Source organism: Python bivittatus, unplaced genomic scaffold (assembly GCF_059951505.1).
Source record: "Python bivittatus isolate LINGU-HERP-01145 unplaced genomic scaffold, Pbiv_v1 ctg000580_np1212, whole genome shotgun sequence".
Classification (NCBI taxonomy): Eukaryota; Metazoa; Chordata; class Lepidosauria; order Squamata; family Pythonidae; genus Python; species Python bivittatus.
Genome location: NW_028277087.1, coordinates 5,630,283 through 5,643,571, shown reverse-complemented (window position 1 = coordinate 5,643,571; position 13,289 = coordinate 5,630,283). Strand labels below are relative to the sequence as shown.

The 13,289-nt window shown below is 45.2% G+C and overlaps 1 protein-coding gene across 7 annotated transcripts in view; it reads left to right on the top strand.

Moving 5' to 3' along the window:
* HOMER3 (homer scaffold protein 3) overlaps positions 1-4,416 on the top strand; it is a 37,483-nt gene extending 33,067 nt beyond the window's left edge. For 6 of the 7 annotated variants that reach the window (XM_007438213.3, XM_088149422.1, XM_088149426.1 and 3 more), the window contains 2 exons: positions 1,769-1,849; positions 2,324-4,416. In XM_007438213.3, the coding sequence (XP_007438275.1) occupies positions 1,769-1,849; positions 2,324-2,512 (270 nt within the window). In that variant the 3' untranslated portion in view covers positions 2,513-4,416. The remainder of the gene's footprint in view (positions 1-1,768; positions 1,850-2,323) is intronic. The other variant, XM_088149424.1, reaches the window with a different exon arrangement.
* The last annotated feature ends 8,873 nt before the right edge of the window (positions 4,417-13,289 follow it).

The window sequence follows — 13,289 nt, the reverse complement described above, 5'->3', positions numbered from 1 at the left end:
CCAGCCTCCTTCAATATATATAGGTTGAATAAATAACAGAAGAGTGTACAGCCTTGTCTCATTCATTTGCCAAGGGATTTATAGCTAGCCACTAGCATTTTGAACTGGGCCTGAAAGCCTGCCTCAACCAGTGCAGCTCTTGAAAAATAAGTGTTACACTGCTGAATGGGCTAGTGCTGGTCATCCAATAGGCAGCTGCGTTCTGGATTAGCTGGAGCTTCTGAGTTGTCTGCAGGAGCACCCACACATAAAGCAAATTACAAGTAGTCTAACCAAAAGTTGATTCACTGGCTTCAGCACCTCCCAGTTCAATAAGATGTACAATTGGTGGACCAACCAAAGCTGGCTGAAGACTTTTCTGGCCATGGCCTCTACCTGCTGTTCTAGCAGGATCTCTGAGTTGAGGAAAACTTCAAGTTGCAGACTTACTCCTTCAGGGAGAATGCAAATCCATTGAGCTGGAATTTCCTTGGATCCAGGTGGTTTCTGAATAAACAGCCATTCCATCTTGCTAGGATTTAATTTGAGTCTGCTTCTTCCCATCCAGTCTATCCCAGCCTCCAACTACCAAGTGAGGACCTTCACTGCATCTTCTCAGCTTAGGGTAGAGATGTGCAGTCAAGGCATCATCAATGTATTGATGTTACCTAATCCCAAACTAATGGGTGTCCTCTCCCAGCAGTTTCATGTAAACTTTAAACAGTACTGGGGAGAGAAGGTGAGCCTGTAGAGAGTAAGGGAGAGGACCTTGACAGAAATATGCAAGAATCTTACTTAGGCAAGGATGGCTAAAACGTTCTTTAAATCCTGATAAACAAGTTAATATTTGGATGCGACTCAGACAGATGCTTCCCTGATCCGCTGGAGTATAAGAGGGAGGGGAGGTATACCACAATCAGATTTACAAGATTCTGTTATTATAGCAAATATCAGTAAAGTATAGTTCTGGTCTTCCTGTGGACTTGATTTCCTGGTCTGGTTTACCTAGTGGGGGTGACAGTGCCCTAGAGCTTGACCTCTCCTCCCCCGGTAACCTGCCTGGAAACACTTGCTCAGGTAGAAGTGGCAAAACAGTGCCTCTGAACCCCAGCCTTCACGGATAGCTCAAATGGTCAATGGCACTGAATGCCATTGAAACAGGTCAGGGAGGAACATACCGCTCCCATCCAAGTCCTGCCGCAGGTCACCTGCAAGAATGATCGATGCAGTTTGTATCCCATACCTTGGGATTCTTCCCTTAATGCTGTCAGCATGATTGCCAGGTTCATTCATTTGAATTTTTGAGCAGATACAGATATTTTTAAGTGCAGCTCCTCTTCCCATTCTATAGCATATGTTTCTTTTGAACAAAAGGAGCAGAAACTTATTTTACAATGCCCCAAACCCTTTGGGGTTAAAACTGTACTTCTTTTCTCCCTGTCCTGAGTGGATTAGAAGGTTCACACAACATCCTGGACCATTAACTGACCCCATTAAGTGTATTATGTGAATCTTCTATTGAGGACAATTTTTTCTACCATCCCCTCTGTCTGCAGGCTCGGTGCCTGATCACCAGTGCCAAGAACTGGAGGGAGCAGCCATGATTGGGAGATGATCGCTAAAAACTATTCCATTTTATTTGAAAGTTTAATCTGTGGTTTCCAAAAATAAATTGTGGAAGTTAGAATTATATTTTTCATACTAGAATTTGATAAAAGAAAACAAAGGAGCCTTAACATAGCTTCTCCATTTTCTTTCATGATATTCTCCCTGCCTACTCATGATTCAGGAGCTTCAGCAACTGAAAAGCCAAAAAGGGCTGCAGCAGCAACCAGATGATGAATATGAGGAAACCCGCCAAAAGGTGCAGGTAACAGAGATAATGGAGGGTGAGAAAGGTTATGGAAAAAGTCCAAGGGAGAATGTGGCCAAATACCTGTGAAACTTAAAATACCTGTGAAACATTTAAATTTGTTCAGGGCTGTGAACAATTCTGTTGCTTATTTCTTTGTTTCTTCCTGGTTTTGCTTTCCTTTGGAACTTCTGGCTTAGGCTATTTGTCTGAATCATAGCTTATGAATAATTGAAGCTGCCTTATGCCAGATCAGATGCCTCAAGCCCAGGATGGTCCCTTTGACTAATATCCACAACTCTGCGTGGGCTCCTGCAAGGAAAACTTTCCCCACTTCTACTATAGCAGAAATCCTTTTAAACAGCAGATGCCTTCGGGGAGGTCCGCCTAACAAGCTCCAGCTCCCCTTGAAAGAGTGCCCAAGCCAGGCCTTTCTAAGCCATGGCTGTTTGATGTCCAGGTGGTTTACGACCCTCCTTTTTTTCTCCTCAGGACCTAGAGAGACAGAACACAGACCTGGAGCAGCGCTTGCACTTGGCTGAGCAGTCCCTCTCTGAGACCCTTTCTGAACGGGAGAAGATGTACCAGGAGGTGGCCAAGGTGGCAGAGATCATGGACATGAAAATCTTTGAGCTGAGTGAGCTCAGGCAGGATTTGGCTAAACTTGTGGAGAGCAACTAAACCTGGAAATAGAGGAAGAGCCAACCCTCCTTTAACACTGGCTTGGTGGGAGTGGGCTAACGATATGGATATGAAGTGAAGGCTGGTTGACTTATACAGTGATTGTGTCCTTTCTCCTCCGTGGACCTCCTTTGGAGAAGCAAGCCTAGAGGAGGCAGTGACTGGAGAGCACCTCCAAGCCAATTTCTCCAGCCTTATTTTCCTTTCAGATGCTTCAATTTCTATAAACCATGATGTGTTTTTTGCCTACACTGAGGCAGTACATTGGGTTTTTCCACCCCAGTAGTTTTTGATAGGGAACTCTTAACTCTTCCCCTCAGCCATCCCAAGGAACCAGTGGCTGAGTCAAAATTCCCCTATTGTTCCTGTAACCCTTGTGTTGTGTCTCTTAGCAAGACTGCTTTTTATAGATTACTAAAAACTTCCATATGCAGTCAAGCACTCATAGGGAATCCTGAATCCACTTTGGGAAGAAATCGTGAGAAGGGATGACTTTGTTTTCTCTTCTTCTTTTATTGTATGGATTTGTAGGGGTGGGGGGGTGTTTGTTTTTTCTCAAAACAAGCAATGGATTTTTCTTAGTTAGCAAATCTGCAAACTATGATATTCAGCTCAAAAAACTGGGAAAAAAAGGCAAGAGGGGGAGGGTGTGAATGCCACAGAGAAAGGCTACCCCTAGGAGGGAGTGGGCAGGCTGGACCAACTGTCAGTCTGGCAGCTGCCAAACTCTGATGAATTAGGATAGAATGAAGGAACCTTCTTTCTCTTGGTCTGACAAAGAAATGCAATTCACACACAGCACCAAGCAATAGATCCAGAAGTGGGGGCAGGAGGGGTGTTGGCAGGAACACAAGTTCTAGCATGCATTGATATGATTTAGCTTCTTTCAGCCTGGCACCATGCTGGTGAATTCCAACATACTTGGAGGGCACCTGGTTAGGAAAGACATTCTTGATTTAATTCCCTTTCCCTTGGCTTTGTTACACAAAGCGCATCCTAGGTCATAGAGAGGAAGCTAACCTGTCATGAGAACACCCTAATTCAGATAAATATACTAGGGGATCAGTTTTGCCGTCAAACAGCCCTGGATTTGCTTGGAGCTCAAGTCATTCTCCCTGGTGAACCAATATGGCTTCCTTAGGAATCAACTGATGTTTTCCCATTCTGAAGTAAAACTCTAGAAAGGCTTCATAGAAAGGGGGCGCTCTAGGCACTCCATGTCTGCCATAAGTTTGTGTTTTCATGCCCTGCAATCCTCTGGGGATGGAAAATGAGGCAGAAAGGGGTGTGGTAATCCTTGCTACCTTGGCACCAACTTTATGGCACCATGGATTTGTCCCTAGGTTGTTTTTTTTTTCACTCCAGTGGCAAAAGAATGATGGGAAGCAACAGGACCCAGCTCCTTTGGCAGCGACTGAGAAGACTAAAAGAACGGCTATTGAACTGACATATATATCCCAGATTGTGCCCTAGTGGCACATAGAAGGCAGGCAGCTGGCCAGGGGAGGAGATGACTGGGCTAGCCATGGGCGAGCAGTCTAGATCTGCCTATGATACAGAAGAGCCTTTGAGAATCCCGCACGCTTCTGAAAGGATAGCGACAGCTTCTTGTTAAAAGATCCCTCAAAATGGGCTGAGCGTTGTTTTCAGGGATGTGATCTGAAAAGAGAGCAAGTCCCACCCTGCTCTTTCTACCCCCATCCCCAATTTCCCACTCATCCCTCAAGAACACAAGTTCCTGGGCTTAGTTACAAGGTTAACACAGTTCTTGAGCTCATCTGGGTACTGTTTGCAGTTTGGTAAGACGGTAATAATGGTGTTAGTGAAAGTTTTTATTGATATAGCTTTTCTCACTTTGGTTTAGTGCTATATGGTTGGAACAATGACCCAAGAAGTGATTTGTATGGACAAAATCTTTGTGTGGATCTCTTGAATTTCTCCACAGTTGCAGCAGGCGAAGTGAAATCCAGCATACTTTGTTCTGAATTTAAGTTTCCACTGTAAGATTCTAACCCCTTTTGATTTTTAGTATAAGAGGAAGAACATAAGAAGAATCCTGTTGGATCTGCCCTACCCACTGCATCCAGCATCTTGTTTCCAGTGCTGGCTGAGAAGCTCATAACCAGTAATAAGGTACACTACCTCTAATTATAGGGCTGACTTTGACAGAATTTAGATAACCTACGCAGTGCACCTGTACACACCCAGGTAAACCGAGCCCCACTGACATCAAGCTCATAGCTCGGTGATGAAGGGAGGGCGCAGGTAACATGCAGATCTTTTCTTTCCAACTTTTTTTTAACAGTTTCCTTCCACTTGGGTGGAGTCAGTGGCAACTTAGCAAGACATGAGATGGCAAAAAGAAAGGCCTTGCCTTTCCAGAGACCGTCTTGTCCTTCCCTGTATGTTAACCCTCTCTTTGAAGTCTTTTAAGATCAAAACTAATCTAGCTTACAGTGTTTTTGCTTCCTTGGATCAAGTCAGGATGGTTCTATCATGCACGTGCTTGTGCCCCTCGTACTGCTCTGTTCGTGACAGCAGAGCACCCGTCACTGTACTTGGAGTCACCAAGGTGGATTAAGGCAGAAGGAGCAGCCATGAGCTGCCTATGGCTCCATAGGCACTTTGGCGGGGGGAGGGGGGGCGTTGGCAGTCCATGGACTTTTGTCAGAAAATGGGTCAGTGATGTACTTAACACCCCGGTAAAAAATGCTCCCTTGCTAAAACAAAAAAACAAAAGCCACCCCCTACAAAATGGCCATTTTCCTTGGACACACTTCTTTTTAAAAGCGTCCCGGCTGCAAAAGGGCTGAGCTCAGCTAGATGAGGGGCATGGGATCAAATCATGCAGCAGAGCTATTTCAGGCCATCCTATGCCCCACATCTCTGCCACTGCCCCTTGAGGGGGGTCTCCTTTCCTTGTTACAGCCAGTCCTGGGCCAAAAGGGTATTTAAATGCAAAGGAGGGTTTCAACTGAAAGGAGATTTTCTGCACTACTAGGACCGAAATCACAGCCTGACAATCAAGCCCTTTCTCAGAAAAGCCGTCCTGCCTCCCTCTCCCTCTCCCTCATTCTGATGGTCCAGGCAGCAGAGATGGAGCTACGGAGAGGAGAGGAGGGGAGAGGAGAGGAGAGAGGATGAATCTGCTGAGAAAGTGAATTGTTCAATTATTCATGAAAAAACGTAGCAGCCAAAGAATGCACTAAACAACAGCAAACAAGTGAGGGATCATAGCCCCACTCCACCCCCCACTAGAACGGATGTCAGAACTCCCCCTGTGCCTTTCTGTAAGTCAGCCCTGTAATGTGCACTACGGCCGTAAAGCCTGCAGCCTAGAGACCTCCCTTACTTACTCAGTCCTTTCAATCTTCCTAGGGATTATTTTCTTCTTAATTTCAGTTGAACTTCTCTGCACCCGTTCTTGTCTGTCTATTAGTGTGATAAGGATTCTCTCCACATGTTCATCTGCCATTGTTTTCTCAACAAGTTGCAGAGTTTTGGATCCAGCATAGAGTCTCTTGGCTTCCCATTCAAAGCCTTCTTCCTGCCCAGTGGAAGACTATTCAGGGACTATTTGTGCAACATGAATGACCATGGCTAGTTCCAAAGAGTGGCCTTAAGCTGCTTGTTCCTCTGCTGCTACTGGCTGGAAAGGAAGGGAGCTTGAGAAATCGCTACCCAGATTTCAAGCTTTGATAATGAAGCTGTTCTGTCCATGGCCCCAACGGATGGATTCTGCTGCTGCTTCACCCATAGCATCTATGCCAGAAAAGCAAGCACTAGGCACTTTGCTTTCTGCGAGCAGTCTTTGTGAACCAGTGGTTTCTATTTGTGTGAGAAAACAGCATCTGGGGGTCATAAAGTCATAGGTCATAAGATTGGAAGAGACCTTAGAGGTCATCTAGTTTAGTCCCATGATCAGCGCAGGAGTTGCTTGCTCAAAATCAGCCTTTCACCAGTCCACTACTGGACCAGTTGGGTGGGGTCGGGGACTGGGAAAACACCTTCACCTTTCAGGTTCTTGCTATCAATTGAGCTAAAAGCAGAAACTCACAAACTCGGATCAATTTCATCCTAACCCCATTTTCCAAGGGGATGCCTTCCCCCAGCATTTATCTTTCAGCAAGCCAAAGATATTAACTGGTTTCAAACCAAGGAGAACTGGGAGGTGCATCCACACTGGGAGAGTGGGGGGGGGATTAGTCTTCTTCTCTTCTTTATGATTGTCAGGAAGAAGTTTGAGGTTTCCTTGCTATTCTTGCCCACAAAACATACACAGAGGAGCCTTCCCTCCCTCTTCTTTGGCCTTTCTTGCAAGAATCTCAACCTTCTTCTTTTCATGGAACCGACTTAAAAAGAAAGGAAAGGAAATGTCCACCATTTCACTGCTGCATCGGCAGACTGGTCGAAAAAAGAAAGAAAGGTCTCCCAGTTCACCAGTGACTGATTGAGCACCCTCCCCCCAAAAAGGTTAATTGTTTCACTAGTCCAGCAGCCCAGAACAAAGTGGCCATGGAGGGCAGTGACCAGTGACTAGAAGGGAGGGAGAATGCCCACAAGAGCACACACCGGCTGATTGGAAAGCAGGCATTGCCTACGATGAACTGAACTGCAGCAGACAGTCCACCCAGCACTCTTCTGCTGGCAGAGGATGAAAAACCCCACTTTTGACATAGAGCAAGAAAAAAAGAGATGGAAGTTGCCTTCACAGCAGGTTAGGAATGGGTGGAGGATGATGTGTGTTCATATCCTCCAGAATCAATAAGTGGACACATTGCAGAGAAGCAGGAGGGTCCCTCAGTTCCCACCCCTTCCTTCCCCAGTTCACACTCCGTATGGCTGAGGAGGTGGGGGTGAAAACTTAAAACGAGCAGCAAGATGAAGTCCCTAGAGCGGCTTCATTCTTGTGCGGCTGTTCTACAACTTCACGCCAGCAGCAGGATGAGAAAGTTAACCCTCTGTTAACCCTATCACGTGTGGAGGGAGTTTGGGGGCTAAACCTCATTCCCTCTACATTGCACTACCCCATCGCTAGCTGACTTTAGCCGTTTACACGTTACCTGTCGCTGACCCGGTTAAGCATGTCGTACCAATAGAGCTTTCAGCAGTTTTCAAACCAACTACATTTCTATTGGATGGTATTTTTTTCTAGTCTATAATTTCCACTATGCGAATTCAAATATCACAAAAGCTTCATAAATTAGGATAAATTATATCCACAGCCAGAATTCCCATTTACAGCTTTAAAGGTCAATACCAACAATTTAAATTGTGCCTGATAAGCAACTGGCAACTGTTCAGCTCTTTCAAACGGGCACCATTTGATCCCTGTATCTTGTGCAAGTTCACGGTCTGGGTGCCATATTTAGTACCAAATTATAATTTTTGGATCCTTTTAAGAAAAGCCCTGTATAAAACACATTGCATTAGTTAAGATGGATGTCACCAAGGTGTGGACAACTGTTGCCAATTGAATCAGTTGGCCTGTTAGCCATAATTATACAAACACAAGTGTTGACCACAGTTCAGCTGGGTCTATCTGGGAGTTCAGTACGAGCTGTGGATCTTGGAGCGCCCCCAGATAGCAGGCCTGCTGTTTCAGGGGAAAGCAATTCCTAACTGGGTAACCCCAGTCCACAGGGCCTGGCTTACTAAGAGCATCACTGTTGTCTGGTTTAATTTCAGCTTATTTTCCTTCACCCACTAATCTCTGTATCCTTATGTTATCCTTTATAACTCCTGGCAACAGTCTGTAGCTTCTTGGATTCTTCTTTCCTCTCCTTGTTTTAAAAGAATGGGAGATTTCCCTAAGAACATGAATTGCAGTACAGATGCTTTCCCATAATTTTCCTTCTGGCATTGACCAGTTCTTTTGGTGTATGGAAGAGGAAATTGTTGGCCAAGAGAACCCCTGGGGCCTCCCTGGGGTTACCTGGGGCTTTGGGAAGTCCCCTTCTCTAAGAGACACTCGTACAAGATAATAAAGCTGTAGGTTGAAGCCCAAAGCGACGTGACCCTTGTGACCACCATTCAATGCAAAAAGAGGGAAAAGTCACACCAGAGAGTTCAAGCATGAACAGGTCTTATTTAAATTGTACTCCCTTAAGGACTCCTGGGAGCTCTGAGACTCCAACTGACCTTCCAGGCACGCGAGGTAGATTTGGTTACTCCCAGAACCTTAATTTATGAGCCATATTTTAAGAGACGGAGGTTAATTCTCTCCCACCCACTTCCTAACTCTTACTGGATCAGCCCTGTGAGCTGGGGAAAAATTCCCCCAGTAACTCCCTGATTAAAAACACAAATCTATTCAGAGAATTTGTTATTCTTACATTAATCATCTTCTAAGAATATTTTAATCCCTTCCAAGCACTTTGCATAGATTATTTTACAATAGATTATAAGGCAGGTCTAATATAAATAACAATTATTATCCCTATCGTGCATCGTGCGGTTGATAAAAGGCAACTGCTTGGATGGGGAGGGGGGTGGGGGAGATTCCAATTAAGAATTTCTCAGCTCCTTTCATTTTCCAAGGCACCTCAGAGATCTTGGGGCTCAGAAGCTGAGGAGTTGGACAGGAGACCACCAGGGAATCTTGGAGTGGAGGCTACAGTGGGAAGTTGAAAAACACCCCAGGCAGATCATTTCTGGGCTTTTGGTGAGTGTTGCCCTAGACCAGGGTTTCTCAACCTTGGCAGCTCAAAGATGTGTGGACTTCCACTCCCAGAATTCCCCAGCCAGCCTTGCTGGCTGGGGAATTCTGGGAGTGGAAGTCCACACATCTTAGAGCTGCTAAGGTTGAGAAACCCTGCCCTAGACTTATAACAGGGGAAGTGCAAAAGGAGTCCCTGGAAAGTGAGAACCAGGCACTTCTGATCCTCCTCCTGTGAGGCACATTCGGGCTTTGCTGGATGAGCTGAGCTGGAACCAGATAAACAGCCTCTGATGATCAGGCTTTAGAGGGGGGGCTTCCTTTGCCCCAGCCGCTGAGAGCTTTCCCTCGGATCCAGTAGGGTCAGAGATGGGCCAGAAGGGAGTGAGGGGTAGCCAAGTCCTTGAGGTGAGCAGGGGCCTTCATTGGCACCCATACTTACAGCTCCCGGCCATTGTCAATGAGCCAATAGGATATTGCAAACCATTGAAATAAATAACAGTCCTCCCCTCCCAGGGATAGCTCTGGCTTTATCCACGTTTTCAGCGGACGAGAGAGGGAGCTGCAGAGGCCCCTCTTTGTCTCCTCCTGCTCTGGGGGGCCGTTGTTTCTGTCGGCCTTTCAGACCGGCGAGGCCCGCTAGATGTGCTCTGCAAGCTTGCCCAGGATTCAGGGGTTACGCAACCCAATTGGGGGGTTCACACAACACACTGAATTAGATAACAGTCACATGGGTTGGCTTTACACATTGGGTTGGCTAGTTTGTTGATGAGTACCTCTTGTGAATTCAGCCAGCATGAATAGGAATTTCTCTATCCTGGGATGTGGTCCAGGAAATGTATTAAATATTTTTTAAAAAAGAAGATAACTAATGCAAACTAATATAAAGTAAGAAAAAGAAAAGAAAAATCAAAGAGAAGGCTAAAGGCGCAAAAAAGGGGGGGAAAGTAAAAGAAAAATAGAAAAGAAAGAAAAAAGACACAAAGAAGTAGTAATAGAAGAGAATATCTGTAGCTCGGGGTTGAACTGTGGCGTCCTTGGGGTTCTCTGAGGTTGTTTGTTTGCTTGAAGACGTTTTGTTACCCGGCTAGGAAACATCTTCCGTGCTAGAAGGGAGTGGGGTTTGCTCTCTGTTTATATGCAGTGGCATGCCCTGCCAGTGTTGGTGGGGGGGTGGCTTTGGTTTGGTTTTATTTTTTCCTCTGGTAGTTCCTTGATTACGGTATTGTTTACTGCTTGTATGTCTGGTGGTAATCCTGGTGTTAATCTCTGCTTATCTGGGTGATGGTTGCTGGTGAGGAGAAGTTCTGGTCTTTTGTCTTCCTTTCTATTGTCTCTTTTGAATAGTGTGTAGGTGTTGCTTATCTCTATGTGCCTGTGGATGGCTGCCTTGTCTGAATACCAACCTTCGAGGAATTCCCTCGCATTTTTGGATTTAGCTTGGTCTAAAATGCTGACAGTTTCCCAGTTGAAACTGTGGTTGCATCTGTCCATGTGTTGTGAGATTAAGGAGTTTTCACTGTTTGCAAGAAAACAACCAAGCTCAGAGAATCCCAAGGACTCCACAAAGAAGTAGCTTCCGATCTTCTTCACAGCAGTTATAAGTACAATTTTAATTTACCTCTTATTCTATGGTTACAACATACACTCTCTTCTTTCTATAATCTATCCTGTCCAATCATCAAAATCGTAAGTTCATTTTTTTCTGCTTCACACAAAAAGTCTATAAGGGGTTTCCAGTCAGCGATAAATATAGATATTGTCTTTTCTCTGACTGAAGAAGTCAATTTAACCATCTCAGCAAGTTCCATCATCTTCACCAACCATTCCTCCATTGCGGGTAGTGCTGAATCTTTCCATTTTGGGCCACACAATGACCTCAGCTTTCAGGGCTATCTAAGACAGGATTTGCAACTTCTGCCGGCACTAGACTTTGAGCAGCACACATTTTTACCCACGTTTTTTCATCTGCTCCCCCCCTCTCCCCACCAACCTGGTTTTAAAGAAGTGAACTGTTAAGGCAGCTATTTTACCATCATTCCTCCCAAACCTTGTAAAAGAAAAACTTCCAATTGCTTTTTACCACAACAGCTTTGGAAACTGGAAAAGGAATGTTGGCCACCATATATGACTCCTGACTTTAATCCATGGGCATTTTTGCATTCTATGGCAGTAAATTCCATACTTGCATCAAGCACTTTGAGAAGGATTATTTGAATGATTGGATCTATACGGTGTATTTAGCCAGGTTTTAAGCCTCAATGGCTGCGTTCGTACCATATACTAAGTCAAAACTAACTGAATCCAATTACGGTTCATACAGTGCATGAATCCAGACAATAGTCTCTTTTTCTACACCATCAGTCAGAGGCTTAGTTAAGTGCAGAGCAATTTCTTTGCCTACATGAATGTCAAAGCAGGAGGAGACAGCTGCAATTCCCTCCTGAATTTCCTTGTTGTTAATCAAGATCCATCTGGGCCATTTTTGCCAGGGGGAACATGAGAAGCATTGAGGAGGTTGTACAGACTGTCTGATGCTCTGAGGCGGGGTGGGGGGGTGGGGGAAGTGCTGAGCTTGTGGCTTCATAGAGAGCCATCAACACTCTCCCCCTCTCCTACTGAAGCAAAGAGCCTTGTCTCCAAAGGGAACTTCTGCTGGGAGAAGGAAGAAGCATCAGGTATCTCTGCAAGGAAGGAGGTCATTCACAACTATCTAGTAACAAAGGCTGTGGGTAAACTGACTTCCCCAACCAAGGAAACCCTATGCCTGTCATGCATCCTGCTAACTCAGTGCAAGCCTTCCCAGAGTAAATGTGGACACATAAGCCAAGAACTTCCCACTGAAACATGATCGTCCAAGGCTGCGACAGGGAACCCCGTTGACCTTGTAGTATGAGCCCTTGATGGAGAGAGGTGTCCTATTGCTAGCCTGGTGGACCTGTGTCAAGTAAATTATTTACACATCGTGTGTCCCTTTCCCAGTTGGTGGGCAAGCTTAGTCTGTTCTTGGGGAGACAGACCCCAGAAACTTTGGACACCTTCACAATTTTGAATAATGGTTATGGAGAGAGTAGAAGTCAAGGTTGTAAAGGTTCTTCCAGATTACTCAACAACACTGTCACCTCCCCACCTTCCAAGGCTTCACCCCAATTTCACATAACTCCAATTGAAAATTCTCTCCCATCCCCTCTAGCCTCCTCCTGGAGTGGTCTCTGTAAAATTGTGATGGTGACCTCATTCAACCATACGGCTGTGACCAACTGGTAAATCCCACTGAATGTTAGACGGCTACTCTAGCCCTTTGCCTAAGAAATGGTTATCTTTGCAATATATGTTGTAACATTTAGACATTTTTATCTGATCAAGAAACAACTCTGAATTTGGCAAAAATGAAAATATTATTGTTGGATGGGACATCAAGGAAATGTGATAGCTACAAAATCTCTTCAGCTATAATAGGTGAGGATAAAGTAGGATGGATCAGTCAACTTGTAAAATTAACAGGCAAAGCCGGTCCCATTATTCCAACTCTAGCTTCTACAGCGCCCCTCATCTTAGGGGGCTGGGTATTTTAGAAGCACAGCAAGAGCCTCAGCCATGAGAAGAACCTCAGCAGAAAAGGCTGTGCTCCTGTTGAAAGGCTGCACCCATTAACCTCACCACATCTTCCGACTTCCGCCAATCTCAGTGCAAATGAACAAAAAAATGGAGGAGGATTTGCAGGCTAAGCACATAACAAGCTGCCCGATAAATATGTGAAAGAGATGAGACCTAAACCAGAAGCCTTTTGGCTTCTGATGCTATTACGCAACAGCGTTTTTGGGCTCAGTCCCACCGGGCCTCTAAGTAATTAGCAGCACGTTAAAGGGACTGGCAGCTGTTGGCATCGGAACAGTCAAATATACCGGAGGGCAATTAGTTCTGTCTTCCGTGCAGCAGGGCTGGTACCCTCAATATGGCAAGATTGATGGGGTGACAGAGACAGCTGCCAAGGGTTTTAAAGGGAGACACGCCTAATTTTACACTTGGAAACTTTGCCCTTTTTGAGAGGTTCCTGTTTTATGATAATTGTCAACCGTTGTACCCTGGAAATTATTTCATGCTGTCTGAAGCAATTGC